Source organism: Rhopalosiphum padi, chromosome 1 (genome assembly GCF_020882245.1).
Source record: "Rhopalosiphum padi isolate XX-2018 chromosome 1, ASM2088224v1, whole genome shotgun sequence".
Classification (NCBI taxonomy): Eukaryota; Metazoa; Arthropoda; class Insecta; order Hemiptera; family Aphididae; genus Rhopalosiphum; species Rhopalosiphum padi.
In genome coordinates this window covers 28,981,019-29,003,255 of record NC_083597.1, presented here as the reverse complement: position 1 = coordinate 29,003,255, position 22,237 = coordinate 28,981,019, and the positions used below count along the sequence as shown (strand labels likewise).

Sequence of the window (22,237 nt, the reverse complement as noted above, 5' to 3'; positions counted from 1 at the left end):
TTTAATATTATTTGCCTGATTTGATCTTGATTTTGATTTAAATGAATATCGAATATTCTAACAGGTATATATTATGTAATATTGTAATATATTTAACCTTAAGAGAATGTGAATGAAAATTTCAAGTGGTAACTAGCTTAAAATATTAATCAAAATAAATAAAATGTATTCCTTTAACTTAAAAATTTAGTATGGATATTAGATTAACATCTAGAAATTGGTCGCAAAATAAAATAAAACATAATAAGAATTAACCATATTAAGTATAAAATATCATATCCATACAGGTTACCGCCCTGTTTTTCACCCTGTATATTCGTGGTATATTATTATGCACTGTAAACGAGGAAAAGTGTTTTGAACGACAATATAATAATAATAATACGATGGGTTAAACTCAATCGAACGGAATGGACGCAGACAGTATGCAAATGTCATTCGAGACCGGTCGTCTCTCTCGCTCTCTGTCTCGTGCGTACAAACACATGTGTTTACATGGTTGCACGCTCGGGTTTATTTATAGATATTTGATGCGTATTAAGGCGATTTCGAGGATTTAGAAAAATAAAAAACGTCGTGGCAGCCTTTTGTCCGTCAGTTCAAAATATGTTCGTATTATGCCATTAATTCTCGTTATTATATCGGCCGGTAATAATAATAATAATGGCGGGCACAACACGGATTTGCCAAACCACGCGCGTCTTGTTTATACCTAGCTATACCGCGTTACTAAACATTATATATGTGTGTATACGCGCACGAGTGGTGCGGTGCCGTCGTCCCGGCCGATCCCGCCGCGTTTAATCCCCCAGCGGCCTTTGATCCTATACCGTGACAAATGCTCCGCAACGTGACTCGCCCTGGCCGTCACAGCCACGGCAGCGGCGTTATTGCCATTATATATACAATATGTCGGTTCGCCGTGGAGCCCTATCGTATAATTTATCCCCACTCCACCGCCAGCGCGTTTTCATCGCCATTCCGGCGGTGGGACGGGAGAGTGACAAAAAAAAAAAAAAATAGTCCTAAGCCCCCGGACTGAACCCGGCTAAGCATCGCCGTATTTTGTCATTTGCGTGCGTATTCTAAACCCTCCGTTACTCGTCAATATATATATACATATAAATTCCCGTAAAAGAATACACGTGGATCGAGCGAACGTGTATATCTGTGCGATGTGTGCACGAGAGGTGTAGGTGTTTTGAGTACACGACACATCACTGCGTCACCCTCATTACCGTGTATCGTGTTATTTGTTTTTACTGCTATGATATAGGTATAGATATAAAATATTATCGGTGATTTTTTTTTTTTATCAATTTTGTCAAAGATATACACAATATATACTTAGCCGCTACAAGCGTCCGACAGAGAAAATTGTACAGCATTTTACTGATGTTTAACACAAAATGCAGGAGTGTCAAAGAACTCTAATAAAATCTAAATTGCATTTTTTTTTCGAAACTCATACATAAATTAATAATTTTTACTCGATTCAATCATGTTACAAATGACGTATCTATATTATAACGTGTACTCGACAAAGCAATCAGTAGATAGATTCGTTCTATTATTTTCAGCGTCTATAAAATTACCATACCATCCAGTTCATTTTGCTCGAGATTTATATACACAGTGAATATTCATGATTATTCAACAAAATCTTCAGAGTATACGAATGTAAATTATGTATATTATTTAGTATTATATCATCTGCAAAGAACGCTACCGGAGAATAGGTATAGACGCTTATACGGCTCGTATATTTCTATATGCTTATCGAGAAACGTAAATATTGCATCATCGCAAAGTATAAAAGTAGCGATTTCCTACGACTAAAAACACCACCCGGCGCCAAGTTTTCTAAAACATAGGGAGGAGGGTTTCGAATGACCGGAAATATCGATTCGATCGGTCTCGTACAATAAACGTGTATTTACATTTTAATGGTCAGGGGGAAAAAAAAAAAATCAAATACGGAAATGGTGCGCGTGGCGTATTTGCGTGTACTAGTTCGCCGCTATACATAATACATAATATTTTAAAACGGACGAGCACGACCCGACGACCGATTGGTCGACCGTGTGTCGTGTATAATATAATATAATATACTCACGGAGTTCCTAATCCGCACGGACACGGGTTTGGTGGAGCTGCCGAACGAGTTCTCGGCGTGACAGAAGTAATCGCCGTCGTCCGTCTCCGTCAGCTTGCTGATGGTGAGCTCCATGACGAACTTGGTGTAGTCCTCCTTGGACCGGATCACGTTCACGTCGTGTTTACCGCTCTGGATCACCGGCGTCCGGCCCTGCGCGTCCCGCCAAAACATCATTTTGGGTTCGGGGTGCGCGTCCACCATGCACTCGAGCGTCACCGTGTCGCCCAGGTTGGCCATGGTGATTTTCGACGCCACCAATTTGGGCACGTCTGAAACACGGCGTTCGCGCAACGGCGTCGTTTTAGGATAACATGACAATATTATTATTAATACAATGTTATAACGACAAAAATAGCGATAATAACATAAACGGAAAATTCAATCTAAATACGCGGCCTCGTCGTCGTTAAACGCATTAGAGGTATATCACGGTAAAATGACTCCATTTTCGCTCGCTAATCGGATCCAGTCACGTCAACGATACAAACGTTATTATAAACCCAGTTACGAGGCCAATATGCTTCAATTATAGAGAGTAATACAATATAATTCAACCCTATATATATATGTATACGCAGAGTCGTAACGTTACCCAATCGTTCGTACTCCGCTGCTACACAGATAATATGCGACGTTATATATCACGGTTTTAAACACCTACGTCACATTCACAGTATTTATTACACAATCTTTAACGACAAATAAAATATAAATAAATATTTTTATTTAAACACCGTTTATTTTATAATCTTATCATAATACGCACTTTTACCGTAGACTAGTCTATTATTATTATTATTATTGCTGAAGTGTATACAAATGGCGTTTTGTGTACCTATACATTAATTATATTATTTGATTCGTATTGATTTTATCCCAATATATATATATATATAGACAACAAGGGACTTTATTATAGGTATCTATTCCGATAAAGTAAACGACTAACATTTTTGTGCGATTGCTGAAATATATTATCATTATATTTTAGAACGTGTACATTACTTTTACGAGTAAATATGCGGTTATTATTTTACTACCACCAACCGTCGTTTATACGCACACGCACCGCAGTAATAATATATATATTACTTAAAATAACCCAGTTAAACCACTATAATCGAGTTTAAACAGCGCACAGAATAATTCTGGTTATGTTTGCGTTAAACTTTTATTTTTGGTAAGCATTAACCGCATTTCGTCGGCTATTATATAATAATATACATATATACCATTACGTCCCTTTTATAAGGGACACCCGTTTTCGTCCATTTTATATGCTTTGGCACGAATTTAGTTAAACGGTCCATGACGAATTTTGATGCGATTTCTGACAGACTGTTAGTGAGGGGGTGGTTATGGAATGACGATATCGATTTCACGTCACGCTCTTAGAGCTTACTTAAATCGTGTCTCCGGTGGACTGACTATGTGGTATAAAACAATGATGATGAAGGGTGGTATGCGGTGGCGTCGGCGATTTGCCGGTAAACCGAGTGAAAAACCACCGGCACACCAGTGTGGGGACGTCGCATTGGCCCGGAGGGAGGAAACGCCGTTTTAAATGATATATTGCCCGGGATAAACGGCCACAGGGTAAGGTACATAATAATAATAATATATTATATTATGTGATATTATTATTATTATTATGCGAACGGAATATCGCCGACCTGAAAACGACCCAACCGGCACATTCTACGCGGAACTGTTGGTTTTAGGGATCGCAGCACTTACCTCGATTCGATACAATATGGATTCGTCCTCCAACCTATAGTCTCTAAATAACGCCGCGGCGATGTTTGGTTACTAGACGGGAATCGAATTGGTCGAAACACACGTGCTTGGTTTATCAACGATGATGTGTGCGCAGAAAAATGTTTAGTTTATCGAATGGTTGCAAAGGCAATTGTATAAGACCCGTACGCCCCAGATCACAATTCTATATCCTACCAACGAACACGACTTCAAAGTCTAAACGTATATTGTAAAATATGTTTCGTTCTACAATTTATATCACAACCGTCGTCGAAGTTGTCGTCATTTAGTATTAAACATTTAGCACTTTTCCAGACCCACTATACAGAGTAAATTGAATGTTCAATACAACTAAACAGTTAAATGTTTTAATCACTTTGAGATTAAAACCAAACTTCCACAAGTTTTATCCCATTACGTAATTATTTATTTCCACGAAAACAAAAAAAAAAAAATTATTTTCGTAGAACTTTACCAATTTTCATCCTTCGTCAAACGATAACGGTTCACCAATATAATGTTACTAAAAATATTCATCCTTCACAAGTGATCAAAGAGTATAATTTCTTATTCTGTAATAGCGTATAATAGAATGAAATCAATATTTTTTATTTCATTATTGTTATACTAATGTTTAGTGTTGTCCACTGTAAAAATAAATGTCATGTTTAAAAATACAAACTTTTTATCGAATTCTCAGACATTAATAACTGACAAATGTTCGTTTATGGTGGTTTTTTTTTTTAATTTACTAGAAACTAATACAATTGTCAATAAAAGAATACCGAAGAATTAATATTTATCCATTGTTAAAATAACGGAACTAACGAATAACGATTTTTACTAATTGCACAGAAAAATAGTACAATTAAACGCATGACGAATTTAATCGAATAATACATCAATAAAAAACAATGATTTAACCATTATTTAAGTTCATAGTAGACCTTAGTCTTGTTTTGTTTCTGTATGTTTGAAATATATTGCTGATAAAGCATCCATCTTCTAGAAGGAAAGATGAGAGTGTTAGAGCTGTGACACGGAAATACTACAAAAGAAAAAAGAAATAATCTCTCTTTCTTTTTTTGAAATGTTGTATTTTGGGTGCGTATTTATAATGTCAGGTAAAAACCAAAGCTTTGATAAATCAGAAAACACTGTGAATAATGTTTCACGAAACTTTCAAGTTTCAACAACTTTGTAAGTAATTTAACTGCTTGTATACGTGTTTTGACACTGTAAAACAGTTCATGAGAATTGTAATTAAATCTCTAAATATAGTTTACAGTTATGATTTTATGACCGCGAATAGAGTTGAATTATTACATTTAATCTTTTATCCTTATTATCCTTAAATTGGATTGTAATATGTAATTTAATACAATATATTGTTATATACTATTTTTTTTTTTATTGTATATAATATAATATTATATTATTTTTAAATAGGATAAAATTCTAAAAACTTTTCTTATTTACATTATTTTATATTCTTACACATGTGTATATTTAATATACATTATCAATCGAAAAGTTAACAAATTATATACATCTAACTGAAAGTTTCTGTAAATCTGCGAATTTTGAAATATTACGCGTCTTCAATGAAAATGAAAGCAAAATTAATAAAATATAATATGTAAAAATACACGCTATTCGCATTCCGCAAAACTTCAAAGAATTCTTTTAAAAAACTCGTTCCACGAAAATTACATTGTTGAGTTGATTTTTCAAAGCTTTCTTTTAAACTAAACTGTCAACATCCAACAAAGGAATACAAATCTACATTATAGTTATCTGATGCCCATGTGTAGAAAGAGAAATACGATATAATTTTCAGTGTTAAGATTCGCCAAGAAAATATTACAACATCAGAGTATATTTATTGCGTTAAAACCTAATTTTTAATTTTTTGTTTTATTAAAAATATTTTTGTTAAGATAACCGGACAAACGCAGTTCCATAAACCATCCAAAAGCTTTTATATATTCTATTATTTATTTATAAAATTCCCAGTGTTGCTTAATGCACTCCGATAGTTTTAATAATTGAACACTTGTACTTTTACATTTTAATTATATTAATTATTATAACTGTTTAATTATGACCTAATATTTTTTTTTTTTTTTTTAATAAGAACAATCGAAAATAAAATTATTGTGTAATTTATGTTACGTAATATAACCTTAAGTTGTGTGCGTTTATTTCATTATAATATACAAGTAAGAAACCAGCGAAAATTGAGATTTTTAATTATATTTTATAGAAACACAAAACCATTTATTTAGTAGATAGTAACATGAATAAAGTGTGAAAATACTTTAAAAATGATACGATCTTGCGTTTCCATAAATATTAGTTTATTATATGAGTAAATTATTATATTTTATAATATACCTACTGTTATTAAGATATACAATGGAATACTACTAAACCAAACTATACACGTGTAACCTATATTCAAAAATAATGATGAACTACTATATATAGTTATTATTAATATATATGTATATTGAAATCGTACATTTTGCATTTTATTATTTATTTTATGCGTTATATTATTTTCAATAATATTAAATGTCATATTTGTAGTAATATATGAACATCCATCAGGTTTCCATAGTAATAATATTATGTATGTCTTTTTATCTTGATTATTATAAAGTCATAAAAGTTTACTTAATATTAAATATTGATTAGTTTTGTTGGTTAAATTTATTTAATTTATTGTTATTATAATTTATAATTTATTATCATTATATAGTACAATAAATGTAATTATATGTTATTAAAATTAATAAAAAAAATTCTTATTATGTTATATTATGATTTTTTTTTTATAAAAAGTTAGGTAGGTATTCGATAGATTTTTTAGAATCGTTTTAGATCATTTTAAATAAAATAAGTTTGATTTGAAAATTGCTAACTTATTAAATGTAATAAGTAGTCTATATTTTAGATATAATATTTCAAATTTCTGACATTTATCAAAAACTTAACCAATGAGACGTAATTAGGTATTAAAATATTATGAGTAACTGAAAAAACTATATTGTGTTTTTTTCTGTATCTTGACGTTTTTAGTCTAAAAACATCTATACCACGATCACATTAACCACATTGACGGTGATATTCTGAATAAGTTATCTACATGAATACTATAAAACGAGCGGAATTTAAAATAATTTTAAAAGTTTTACTTACAACTAATACTGATTTTCCTCGATGATTGCATAGGCGTGCCGTAGCCATTATCTGCATAACATGAGATTTCATCCATGTCTCGTGTGACGTTATGGATAACGGTCACCATGTGTCTAGATGTTTCTTGTCTAACTAATCTTCCAGATATGTACAATGATATGGTAGGCGATGGGGTACCCATGGCAATGCATAGCACGGTCATGCTGCTGCCTTCCATTACCAAGTTTATTGGATGGACTGTTGGAGGCTATTATAAAAAATAACACATTAAACGATTACAACAACTTCATAAATATAACGTATTTATTAACGAAATACTTTTTTGTTCATATACACAGACACATAAATACTATCTCAGTGGCGTCATTTCAGTTGTTACTAAGAGGGAGAAAAGTTTTACCAGCCCATAAAACTAGAAAAAAAATCACTCGTTTGCTAGCATGTTAATTTACACTTAAACTTGTATTTCAATTCAATTTCTATCTAAATTCATTCCATCATAATTGTATATGTAACACAAGAAAAAAAAGTTTAATATTATTACAAAGAAGTGGAGAAGCTAAATAAATATAGTACATACAGTCTACAAAATATTATACGTTTTCCTCAGAACTATAAAAATAGTCATATTTTTACCAAAAACCAACACATTAAGTTGTTTTTAAAGTCACACAGAGGCAATTTCTCGCCTTGTCTCTTTTCATAAATAACGTCTGTGTACTATAAATGCGATTGCACCGTGGATAGATTTTAAGCAAACAACATTAACTATTTTACTATGTTTATCTGATAAAAAGTAATAAAATTATACCACTATTTTTTACCCAATAAAAAAAAAAATTGCATTAAATATACAGAAAGAAATTTATAATATGTTAATGTGTACCTCTAGTCAATATCAACCTATTTGTATTCAAAGTATGAATAGATAACTAACCAAATATGTTTTTCAATATTAATGTAAATATGGTTTTTAATTAATAACATTACTTGAAACTATATTATATAAAAACTATGAAAACTGTTTATCTTTCAAAATGTGTATTAAAATAAAAATAGTAACTAAATTACATTAAACATTTTTAACATATTGTTTATATTATAGTATAATTCTACAAACCTCGACGAAAGCTGGATACGCGGGGTCAGTCCATGCAATCAATGTTTCTGACGGCAAGCTTTTACCGTTCTTCGATACGGCCACTATGTAAATGATGTACTGAGAGTTTGGTGATAGATTGTCCACGGTGTACGCAGGTACAACTACATCCATTTGATGGAATACCGTTTCTGATACTGATTTCCAATACAACCTAGACATTTAAATGAGCAACACTTTTTTTTAGAGGAAATAGTTGTTTTATATATTATTTAAATATCATTGAAAACGGATTTTGTTGTGTACATTTAGTTTATTAAATTCACATAATACTGTAAATACCTATACTATCATACTGTTATGTTAATCGAAAAAGTTTAACAGTTTTATTCAATATATATAAACCGTCTTAAAATTATATTATGTAGTTTTAAAACTAAGGTCGTTGACTTAACAACATTTTTTAAAATGTTATTCACTATTTAAACTTTGTCAATAGATTTATTTTGTTTTCATTCCATGTTCTAATGGTATAAAAACAATTAATCGTCTCTTAATTGAAAATAAAAAAAAGTGCAATTAATACTACAATTGTATATGTACATCATTGTAGAAATAAAACATCTAAAAGCATTTATTATCCTATAATATAATATTACTACTACTAATAATAAATTTAATTTAAAAAAAGTAAATCTAAACTAACAAATTTATTTAAATTAATAATTTATAATAATTTTTTTTCAATTTTATCTACGTACATCATTATATTTTTAAAAAACAACTTGTCAAACATTTAAAATTAAAATTTTGCAATGGCTTGAAATTAAGTTAACTTTTGAAAATAACACAAAATTTTGCTATTGATGTAATCTATCTCATACCTTGTAAAACGATAATTTAGTAGGGTGTTTGAAAACGGTCGTTTCCTGATAAAATATAGCACAAATGGGAAATTCAGATAGTCCTCTAAGCTCAGTTTTCCCACATAATAATAACGGACATTAAGAATGGGTTGCTTTATTACTTTGAAAAATTATTTTTCATAAATTACCATACAACTTTGTATTATCTTCTCATAATTTGGTGGTTATTAAACCAATAAAATAATAAAAAAATACCATGTGCGCACTAAAATTTCCATTTTAAAATGACCACTATCTACTAGTATTAAATTCTTACTTGTAAGTTATTTCTTCCGAAACGTGACTAAACTCGGGTGGCTGCCAAGTGATAGTAACGTAGTTGGCACTGTGAGCTGAAACGGACAATGAATGTGGTGGAGATGTAACGCCCACAACACCTTTACTATCCAAATCTATAGTAGGATCGGCAATTTTAGCAAATACAAATACACGGAATTATTGTGTTTAATTATTTCATACCTGTTTCGGTGATATTGAGCAAGAGTATAGATGATGGTAAAGAGGTGCCGTGTATATTTTTCGATACGACAAAAACTTTGTAGAGTTTCCCAGTCTCCAGTTTTATCAATACCACTGAGTTTTCATTAACTTCAATTTGCTAAACAAATAAGATACCATAGTTGTTAAAATAAATATTCACATCACATATTTTCTCTCTTCCATCATGTATTCAACTATTAACGTAACTTTTACAATAATGTGAACCATTTTAAACAAATTAATATATGATTTTTATAAACATCTATCTCATTAATATTATGTATATTAAAATGTTATTCGATGCACAGCCAAACACCTATCACAATATCTTTACGAATAATTCAATTAAATATTTTTTAACACATTCAAATATGAAATTCATACCTGATCTAGTTTTATCGTGTTTTCGTGTACCGTGGCGTTATTGACTTTTTGATAGTGCACTACAAAACTTGTTACGTTACTATTGTCATTGGGAGGGTTCCACACCAACGAAACACTGTTGTTGGTCAATTTCACCGCATGCATGTCGCCTACTGGTCCTGGTAACTTCCCTGTACCTGTTAATTTAGTCGATATTAATATTTAATATTAGTGCTCAAATATAAATACATTTTATAGAAGAAATGTTTGAAAAACATAATATTTTGATCAATTTAACGAATATATATATATATATATATTACGAGTATACAAAGAATTTAAATTAAATCGAAACTTTTATAAAATAATATGTACTATATGTTTACAATTTACAATACAAAAATTTCGTTATTTAAGTTTTTGTCAAACAAAACATAGAACTATTATACTGTATACTTTAGAAGTTTGGCCGTATTTATAAGAGATTACAACTTGAACACACCTATATCCCATAATTATTGTTTAACATCTAACAACTTAAAACACAAACACTATATAATATTTGCTCATAATATATTGAGCACGATCAGATGATATCTTTAAACTATCAATGTGTCATAACTTAAACACTCACGACAGCGGTAAAATGCAATGTCGTTTTAAAGTGTTGTGGTGAATATTAAAATAAGAGATAATGATGAATTTTTATACTACCTATCTGAACTTAGATATATTTTCCTAAAATTCCTTTTTTATTTAATATTTTACGGGCATTGCTTGAACGACTATACCACACCACTCCGCTCATCTAAACTTTAAATACGAATAATTCATAAATATCTTACCAACATTTTAAAGAATCAAAGTACTCCGAAAAAATATTTTGCTTTAAAATAAAAATTAAAAAATACACGTTGTCATTAAAAAAAAGATGAAAAAATAATAATGATAAAAATAGTAAAAATTTAGTTTTAAATGTTTTTAAATAACTTTAAATTATGAAAAACAATATATCATTTTTGAAATAAATGTTTTACGTCAAATGAATCTCCGAATTACAACTCAATGTTTTTTAGCAAATAATATTTGTTATTCGTAGCTTAAAATGTTTAAATAAACTAAAGGATCAACCTGCAGAATCGACTTAACCTCGTCATATTCAATAAGTTCAGCTCATCCCTTGGACTAAACCCACATCAAAACAATGTTTTTACTTATTAGTTATTATTAAGTTTTTATAATTAAATTATTTATAAAAATTTAAAAATTCAATATTCAAATCTAACGACTATTTTTTCACTTTATTTATTTTAAATTAAGTACCAGTATCTTGTTATACCGAAGTCGTTAAGAACAATAGATGAAAAAACCTGAATTGAGCTTAAAAACTTATCTTATACATAGTTATGAATTATACTTTTATTTGATTTAGTAATGATATAATACCTTATTACGAAATAGGCTATACAATTAGAATTAATTAGTCAATTTATGTACTGCAATATCAATATATTAACCTATGTTTAGGTTCCAAAGAAATTTTTGTTTTGAAAGTGACCTAATAAAGTCGTTGCTTGTGAAGTCTCAAGTTTGCATAGTTACATACATCATTGAATCAAATTGTAAAAACTATGACATTAACTGCACATGTATTTTCAACAAAATCGAATCATCAGTATGACATTTTGTTTACTTTAATTCAAAAAATAATAATAATGAACGTTTAATATGTCGACTATTATATTATTTTAATTTAACCTATTACTCGCTTAAATATAAATAAATATTACTTAATTACATTTTTTACTTTGACCTATTTTGGATGAACAAATAAATATACTACCCCAGAAAAATATCCAACTCCTTTTCATATTTTTTTTAAATTTATTCGTTTTGTAATTTGTATAATCAAAATATGTAATGTTTAAACATTTTTTAGCATTTAAATAGCCCATTAAATAATGCTAAAGCACGCGATATGTTATATTATGTTCAAGTTTCTAACTCAATTTAGATATACAAATTTCATTATTTTTGATTATTTTCAGCTATTTTTTTAGTATTTATAAATGGCATTTGATTAAGTGCTTGATATAATATGTCAAATATTTTATTATATGCAAATTAAAGAACAATGTTGGAGAAAGTTGGGTGTACTGAATTTAGTTGATAATTATAATTTTTAGTGTCATACATTAATTTTAGTAATAAGTAAGTAATTAATATTTTGGTTACCCAAATAAACATATTTATAAAGGTTTAATAGGTTTGCCATAAAAATTAATATTCGTACATTAGTACATTGGTAAAAGCGTATAATAATATATTCATTGCAGAAATTATATAACATCTAGGTATTTGCGAATGAGTATTATAAAAAAAATTGATATATTTAAATATTGATGTTTAAATATTTAGGTAACCAAAAAAACAAAAAGTTATTAAAAAGGTATTATTATTGTAAACTAATCAAAATGATTCAAAAGAATACCTAACCTATATAGGGCAGTGAACATAAAAATACTAGCCGGATTATAATTATAATTTCAAATATCATTTTCCCGTTTTGTGTTAATAAAAAATATTTTAGCATAAAGAAGAGATTAATTACTAACAACTAATAACTACGTTTGGAATAATAAAAAATTATTTATTACATTAGGAAAATTCAATGGCGTAAAACGACAGAAGAATTATGGAACATATATAATATTATATAGGTTAGGTGAAATATAGCTTAAAAAACATTGCAGTAGTCTGAGTAATCATGTTCAAGCGTTATTGCCACACGCAACGAACACGTCGTATTATATATTTTATGTACATACCGGGGGTAGTTTAGAAAAAAAAAAGTAGGTTACCTACATAAGTGATTTATCCGAGGGGCTTTGATTAGAAATTGTTTAAGAATTTTCAAGAATAACAAAAACGTTACAATTACAATTCAATATTTGACGGTATATTTTACCGAGTGATTACGAAATCATAAATGAAAAAAGTCTTACGCAAAACCACACTTCACCCGTTACCAGCTACTCGGCATTATGATATTATAATATAAATTTACGATCGTATATTAATAATAAAATGATATTATTAGATTACGGTAGGGAACTTTATCGGGGTCGATGTATTTTGTTTTTTTCGACGACTCGGCTCGAACGACAACAATAATATTTCGCCCGGCGCGATGACCGACTGGTGACTATACGTACTCTACGTCATACCATCGTGCGTGCGTTTCGCCGCGGAAAAGTCGAAAATATTTTTTTTTGGCGACACACGAAGTCGACGACTTTACTTTTTTTTTTCTCTCGACATTTTTTATTTTTTTTTTATTTTCATCGCTGACGTCAATCGTCGCAATACGTAAAACGAACACACACACTAACCTTCTTCGAAACACTGGACGACGTTGCCGATGAACGAGGCGCAGTTCACGGCCACGCTCAACAGCGAATCGGGCACGATGCCGGAACACAGCGGCGTACAGATACCGGGCACGCCGCGGCGGGTGCAGCAGGCGCCGTGGTTGCGTCCGCCCGCGCCGCACTTGATGAGCTTGTGCAGCTCGGCGCCGCAGAACGGGGCGAGGCTCCTCACGTCCGTCATGTTGGCGTCGAACGAGCACAGGGGCATGCACATCTGCCGCAGCTTGATGTTGACGCAACAGTCGGTCAGGTTGTACGGCGACGTGGTCAGCTCCCGGTCGTTGGCGATCTGTGGACAGCCATCGGATTCATATTGTCATGTCATAAGAACTGTTATGAAATAATAATGGTAACAACGGCGATATTACGATACCGCGGTAAGCGGTCTGGTAGTTATCGGGCGAGAAACGAAAAAAGAAAAAAATACCGTGTCGTCCGGCCCTGCAGTAGTTGCCGAGACGAGCTACGTGATGATGAAATACCATTGAACAGAAAGAAATTTCTATATTTTCGTCGAATAAATATTGTAACGATTTCACAACGGATAACACATTGTAATATATTTTAATACATTGGTATTTTTTTTTAATATATATATATATGGCTAAAATATAATTTAAATGCTATTTATGTATTTGTACGAGGTGTGATCAAAAAATACCGGATTTTTTTTTTATTAAACTACCTAACAAATACGTTTTAAATATTAATACCCTTCAAAATATTCGCAACCCGATTTTAAGCACTTATCTCAACGCTCTTGATAATTTTTGAAGCAATATTGGAAGTTTTCAACTTAAAGTTGTTTGAGTTTGGTTTTTATGTCAAATCTTTGTAATTTGAGATCAGTTTTAATTTTCTGAAAACTATTTTGTACTCAAAACTTCAAGTTGGTGAGTTTTTTAGTTCTGGGATAACAATTTTGAAATCATTTTCGCACAGAATCGTCGCATGCAAAAATCTCCAATTAAAATATTTATGAAACTTATAACACCAATTCAACATATTTTCTTGTAAGAATCGATCATCAACGAGAGTCATCGTTAGCTACTTCACTAAAAACTATTTGTTCCATTCAAATGTCTTAGACCTGCTCATAGCTTCGTCTTCAAATGATTTTTAATAATTTAAAAAGTTTTAGTCACTGATTTCCTGGGTTTAACACAAACCTTAATGCAAATACGCTGCTCTGGTTTATTCTACGCGACAAAAAATACAGACGCAGCAAAAGTATACAACTTTGAGGGATTTTCGTTCATTACTTAAATAAAATATTAACTCGTTACTTGAATAACATAATTGAGTGTTATCTCTTATTCTATTTAATGCGATTACATACCCGCTATGTTTATTTTTAATGCAGAACATTTTAGAAGCGGTATTTTTTGATCATGCCTATTATTATATTCTTGCGTATGTTGTGTGGTGAGTGACTTTTTCTATAAAGAATTTTATAATTTATTTTAACGGTTTAGTGATGCCGGTTCACAAACACTTCATGGAAAATGAGGGATTTTAGTCAAAATATTGACTACTTTTACTGAGAAAATATTCCAAGCACTTTTTCTATAGACAACATTGATAATAGATTTGTGTACGACGGTATAGAAAAAACATTTTTCTCTGCTTTACCATCGTTATTTTTTTGATTTTCATAAATTTACATAAATCTATACATTCGATTTATATGATGTCATTTTTTCTTTCAAATATATTAAAAAAATTATTATGCCAGTCTGCTAGAACATAAATAATGTTTAAATCTACATTGAATGTCTAAAAATTTGATTTCTAACTTTTAGGTATAATTAAAATCTGAAAAAAAAATTAATCGACTTAAAACATTTTTTATTCCTATGAAAATAAATTTATAACGTCTTCGTGAAATTGAAATATTTAGTAGCTAAAATATATTATAAAATGACAGAATATTTTATTTTTTTTATTTATCTAAAAACACTCAATTTTTATTCTTTGTAAGCCTGCCTATAAAATAATTCAAATATTTTCCATTATGTTTGATCTTGAAAATACATAGAAATATTCATAAATTATAGGGTAGTAACCTGTTTTATTTTATTCAAAAACGTGAAAATTATTCCTGGCAAATTTTCAACAATAAGTTTTTCTTGATGTCACTAAATATAACGCTATAGAGAGTACTACCCAATATACTAAGCACTTATAATAACTCTTTTAAGACCATATTTATACGAGAGTGATATATATAAGATTACACTATCTTTTATTTAAGTATTACTACAGCATTGAGTATGTAAATAATATACTCTCTCTCGCCGATTTTGAAATACAATATTTGTTTACCTATTACTTATATGAATAAAATATACAAAATAAAAATATACCTGGCTTTTAGTTGAAAAAACAACTCTTTGCGATGGCTCTCCACTACCGTGGCCATTAACAGCTTCCACGTAAACTTCATATAATGTATTAGCATTCAAATGTTCCAAAATAAATGGAGAGTGTACATTAGTTATGGAATCGTATTCATCGTCAACCAGTCTATAAAACATATTATAATGTGTTACGGTATCTGCCAAGTCTTTTGGTGGTTCCCAATGGAATAACGCAAAGTTAACGTCAACGTTGGAAACACGGAGACGTCTTGGAGCTGAAGGGACTATGCCGTATCCTTGAAGCAGACAGCTAGTGTAGTCATCCATAAACCGTAAACATCTAAAATATAATATGCAAAATCGTATCTAGTTTTATTTATATCCTATCGGTTGTAATTTACTTGAAGTAACTGAAATCAATTTGAGTCAGATTTCCAGCGCATAAGTTCTGGCATAACGGTGGTAAACCCCTCGCTCGGCAACACGGGGTGTGATCTATACCATTTGTGAGGCAACTGAATGTCTGAGAAGCCCAAGGAGCACATATCATTAAGTCGGTAACCTCGGCTACGTCGGAGCGCGATGGATCGCATAATTTATCTAAACACCTACGAAAAAATAAAACACCTTAGGATTTACAAGATGTAATAAAACTGAAAACAAATTTATTCAAGTGTTGTTATTGCAATCTTAAGCCCTTTTTATATATAATATTCCTAGGCAATCAGTTCGCAATGAATCTATTGCAAACTCAATTTATTTAAAATTGAATAAGCTATTAAAAGCGAAATTATATTACTTTTTATAATTATTAAAAAAATCACTAATATATTACTTTATTATTACTATCTATATAAAATAAATTTACTTACGCCGAATGTGTAATGCCTTTTTTCATGCAACAAGATCGAATGTCGGGTAATGGCGGTAACTTTGAATTATCTATATTTGTCCTACGCGATGTTTTTTGATCATTGTTCAACGTTAAAGAACGAATAGCTGTTGAAGGTAGACTAGAACCGTGTTTATTTACAGCAACTACTGTTATTTCGTACATTGTATATGGTATGAGCTTATCAATTTTGACTTCATATTCTGATCCAGGTACCTAGTCAAAACATTAACATATTAAAAATTAATCAAACGTATCATAAGAAATAAATACACGTGTCAGCCATTAGAAACATAAATATAATTTTTTTTAAATAAATATAATATAATTAATACATAGGAGCATGTATCTTTCATTGTATCGAAAATAAATTGTAAATTAGTTTTGTGGTATAAAAAAAGGAATAATAATCTAAGCAAAACTGATTTAATACTCAGCTAAGTACCAAGTTTATGGTAGGTACCTAGTTTTTCTCTGCAAACATGTGTCACAATTACTGCCACGTACTGGTCTATTATTATTATACAAAATATACATATTTGACATCAATTCGCCATTGTTAAATCATCACATGCGATAAACTATTTTTAGCGTACCTTATTTAAGAGTTTACTTGCTTACATTACTTAATATTTATTATATTATACAAAAAAGTAGAATAAAACGATAGAAAAAAAAGATCAAACGTCATTGTAAAACCAATGCGTTACCTGTTTTACTCTGAATATATAACAAAAACATTTTAGATTTATTCGCTATTTGAAAATCACAGGAAAAACTATTAAACAAAAACAATAATTTTGGAAGTACTAAAATTTCATACATTCATTTTTATATTACATATTATATTATGTTATGTGAAACAAATAACTTTTTTATATTGTTTAATACACATTTTTCATTAGTGGGCGAAAGAGTGAAAAAACTGTCAAAGGTATTTTATATGATACCAGCCCCATCCCTAAAATTGAAAGCTGTAGTTTCACTTACGGGATCAAAAAACTATTTATAAGTTTAAAATATTTATGTTATTTTTATTTATACTCTATTTTAAATTTATTTATTGAAAACATACTTTTAGTACTTTTAGTAATTTAGTTACATTTTTATAGGCTTTTAAGTAAATAAATGACAATAAAAACAAAAATAAATTAAACAAAATCATAATATTTAATGTATCATCACGTATACATCATTATTAATATTGATCAATTGACTGTAGAAATATTAATGGAGAAATACATTGAATAAAGCCTTTAAAAAAAAAAAAAAAAAGGATGATGACAATTTCTTTCTAAGACGGTGGTTACGGTGGCTACTATATAATATTAAGATCACGCAAAGGACTTTGGCATTCGTGACGTTTTCGTATATCGCTCCTTAAACCCTGGCGTCCCCAAAGTACGTTCAGAATAATTTAAAAATATCGATCCATTAGACTATATAGGCTGTGTGAATACATTACCGTTCATGCATTGGAACGTTACGGACTTATTTATTAGTTATATTATTATTATTTTTCTTTTTTATGTTATTTGAAACAGGTTAGGGTGATATAATAATAGTCGTAAAAGGTAAACAGTACACGCTCGCTATTAACTGTAGGTAGTCGCGTGGGTTGAAGCACTTACAAAGTTACCTAAAATTCCTAGAAATAAAGTAAGAGAGAACAAGTAGAGAGTCACGAAGAGTAGGGTAACCAAAAAATAATTTATCTTTGGACCCTTTATATATACACATGAGAACCCTAGGGTATTACAACTACAGTACACGTTTTGAATTATGAAAACACATAAACATATACCGTTATTATACGTGAGCTGTAATACACAATTTTCTAAGAGAAATGAGTAAATTAATAATCAAAAATTGTACGGTATTTAATTTTTTATGCGTGCACATAATTATACCGTAATAGTATGCAAATTATAATATAATATACCTTGACTTGGATGCTGTGCGGAGTGACAATTGATTGGCTATTGCCGTCATTGTCTGGGAACGTTTTCATGCCGTCGAATGACTTGAGCATGGTAACATTGACCACGTATCCTTTGACTGATGCTGAATTGGCTGTCGGTTTGTCCCACGTCACGAAGACCATAGAACTGCTGTTTACTTCTACTTGCACATCTTCAGGTTGACTCGGCAGAATCTCTAAAATGTACATTACAGAAAAAATAATAATGAATAAAAAAAAAAAACAACCGTGTAATACAATATATATATATTATTATTTTTTGCATCATTGAATGCCGTGCATTATAATATGACAAACACACAACAAAAGTAAAGTCTAGCGTCCGTTGTATATATATATATACACATATGCTATGTCTTTACGTTTGTAGCTTTTACGTCAATCAATAATGTTTACCTATCCCCTCTACGATGCATGCCAATGTCTGTTCAGTATACGGAGAACACGAGACCATGGTTTTTATATTATCCGTGATTGGGGTGTACTCCCCTTGGCAAACATCTTGGCATATGTCTGGAATACCTTCTTGTACACAACAAGGGACATGATTTCTACCGTCTGTTACAAAAAAAAAAAAAAATCAAAAAATGATAATAATAATAAAAAAACGTCTACACGACGTCTGAAAGAATGAGTTAAGGAGATAACGTGAAATAACAAATAGAAAAAAAAAATTAATGAACTAAATGCGATGTGCTAACCTGCCATGCACTTTACAATGGACTTGAAGTCTGGTTCACAGTTTTCCGGGTCTTGTCCAGTGGTGCCATCCAGTATGCTTTGTATGTTGCAAAAGCCCAGACAACTTGAGCTTACGTTTCTCGCAACGCAGCAGTCCGTGTAGTTGTGGTTTTTTATATCGATCGGTTCTGATTCATCTTCTTTGCCGTAATACGCAGCAGTACCATTCTCGAATGGCGGTGGTTCCAGGTTACCAGACAGAACTATTTAACCGAGTTTTAGTTTTTTATGCAATTGTCATTGAAAATGTTATGTTATTGGTGTATTATTGTCGTTCAGCTTACCTGAAAGCGAGTGGAACGACCTAACTACGGGGTCGCTATTCACTTCACAAGCGTATAACCCAGAGTCGTTAAACCTGACGTTCTTGATTGACAATACCCATACGTCACCACCTGTTAATCGAAAAAAATTGAATACGGAGAATGAACAGAACACAATGTATATAGTATATATAATAAAGTATACATAAAAATATATCGTAAATGTAAGCGTGTTGACGAAGGTTTTTCAAAAATATAAATCCATTTATACTTCGAGGGTAAAGAGCATAGTTCTGAAAAGTACACAGGTCAAGACCAGAGAACTTGAAATTCAAAAAAAAATTGTATAATTTTATACTTCCATCTTTTTTTATAATAGGTTCTGAATTTGTGAATAACGACATCAAAATAATACTTGAATCTACTCAAGAATACGTCAAATAATTTTGACAGAATCGTTTATAATATTGTATTGGATAAAATATTGAATTCAGAAAGTCGCTTACCGTCAAATATAAGTGAGTCATACGAGTAATCGGATCTATGAAAAGTATAACATATCGATTTATGACATAAAAAGCTATAAACTTCCTGCATTATGATTTCAACAAAAATAAGTTTATGATTTATTTTCCTCGTTTTTATAAAAATAGGTAAATATATAAAGAGAAAAATTTTAATTTATAATTCAACTCTTCGTGCTATGTCTAAATAAAAATTTCATCAAGATATATCATATTAGGTAACATATTTACAACAGAATACAATAAATTATAGATCACATGTACTTAATTAATACGTATAAATTAATTCGTGATGTATTATATATATTTATCAATCATACAAATACGTAATTATTTTATATTTTATACAATTAGCACTGTTAAAATAATTATTTGGCATCAAATATTTTGTACGATACGACTCTTACGTTATTCACAATTATATGTATTTTGGTAATTGGATTATATATTTATCAATTCTTAAAAAATTGTATTCGTGATTTTTTTTTTTTATTAGTTTCCTTTGATGTACCTACCGTTTATTGAAAAATTCCTTAACACCATTAGTAATAAATTATAAAAAAAACTATATGCACATGTAAATACAATTCTTAATATTAACGAACTGAATTAATATTGTGTATTTTTTTTTTTTTTTTTTGATGCACCAGTGCATTACTAGTTTTTAATTTCAATGTTTTTTTAATGAGAATAAAAAATTACAATATTATAATATAGAAATATAATTTTCCTATAGTACGCAAACTACAATCAAAATAATTTAACAGATATGTTGAAAGACTTTAATCATTAATTAATAATTAGATCGACTTTTTGGAATAGCAAGTTAAATTTTAATATAAGTAAAATAAAATACAATAGATAACATTAGAATACAAATCTATAAAAAAAAAACTTCTGTATACCATAATATGAAACGCATTTGACTGAAATAATAACTGTTAATACTACCCTTTATAACAAGTTGTGTGCTATATTCACGATAAAAGATTCATTCACACAAAAGTAATTGTATTATAAAGATGTCTAATGTTCTATCACATTTTAAAATTTTCCGTTATAAATGTAATTATTTCTTCATTGGTTTAGTATTAAAAGTTCAAGTTAAGAACATTAAGTTATTATCTATAGAAACTAAGTTAAATTTCTTTACAATTCAAATACGCTACATTGATTAAGTCACAATTACATATCACATTTAAAATCGTTTATTGCTTATACATTAATGATCAATTTACATTTGTCTTGTTGAAGACCTATCGAACAAACTACTAAAACGATCTAGACATAATTCTTAATGATTATTGTGGTAGTAGTTTTGTATATTCTGAGCTGTATATCGCCTACCCCTCTCATCCTTAAATGTATATCGTCCACCCTTTTCCCAACTACCCTACGTTCACACCCGCGAGAGTTTTCTCCAGGACCCTTATCTGCTACGGAAAGGCGAGCGTATTAATTATTCATAATCTAGGGATTTGCCTAAATGTGTATACCACGTTTAACAAATTACCAAAAGTTCTTATACAGAAATTGACGGGACTGTGAATTTCCTGCAGTGTAAATTTTGAATTTACTGCACCATTAACAACAATGACATTTTAAACACCACGGGATACGTAATGAAACTTTATTGAGTTTATATTGCGTTAGCCGTTAGGGCCGAACAATGCTAATCCTCAACGTCAAGTCAGTGTTTATTGTGATAAAAACGTTTCTTTATTTTTGTTTGACTTTTTGAATCAAAACAATTAAAACAAACAACAAATATTTCCAAAAATTAATTAAACACGTGTTGTTTTATTCTAGTGCACAGACTTATATATATATATATATATATATAGTATACGGTAATAATTCTATAGTTGTTATTACGCAATCTAGCTAAATTTTTTTTATTCACCAGTCTAATTCAAATTATATTTATTTTTTTAAGTACTTAACCCTTGTTTTTTTCCACTTCACGAAATAAATTATGAAAAGTACCTTACAGGAAAAATGTAAATTTAAACTCAAGTGTTTAATAAATTCAAATGTTAAAATGTGCCATGCTAAAA

General features: G+C 30.0%; 1 protein-coding gene across 1 annotated transcript in view; it reads right to left on the bottom strand.

Annotated features, from left to right (window-relative positions):
- Positions 1 to 22,237, bottom strand: part of LOC132919308 (Ig-like and fibronectin type-III domain-containing protein 1) — a 92,600-nt gene that overhangs the window by 8,354 nt on the left and 62,009 nt on the right. Inside the window, exons 5-18 of the mRNA XM_060980776.1 lie at positions 19,678 to 19,788; positions 19,354 to 19,596; positions 19,049 to 19,210; positions 18,614 to 18,828; positions 16,652 to 16,887; positions 16,181 to 16,387; positions 15,786 to 16,119; positions 13,381 to 13,708; positions 10,010 to 10,185; positions 9,605 to 9,743; positions 9,402 to 9,537; positions 8,241 to 8,433; positions 7,121 to 7,367; positions 2,117 to 2,427 (exon numbers count right to left, since the gene is read on the bottom strand). Of these exons, the coding sequence (XP_060836759.1) occupies positions 2,117 to 2,427; positions 7,121 to 7,367; positions 8,241 to 8,433; positions 9,402 to 9,537; positions 9,605 to 9,743; positions 10,010 to 10,185; positions 13,381 to 13,708; positions 15,786 to 16,119; positions 16,181 to 16,387; positions 16,652 to 16,887; positions 18,614 to 18,828; positions 19,049 to 19,210; positions 19,354 to 19,596; positions 19,678 to 19,788 (3,038 nt within the window). The remainder of the gene's footprint in view (positions 1 to 2,116; positions 2,428 to 7,120; positions 7,368 to 8,240; positions 8,434 to 9,401; positions 9,538 to 9,604; positions 9,744 to 10,009; positions 10,186 to 13,380; positions 13,709 to 15,785; positions 16,120 to 16,180; positions 16,388 to 16,651; positions 16,888 to 18,613; positions 18,829 to 19,048; positions 19,211 to 19,353; positions 19,597 to 19,677; positions 19,789 to 22,237) is intronic.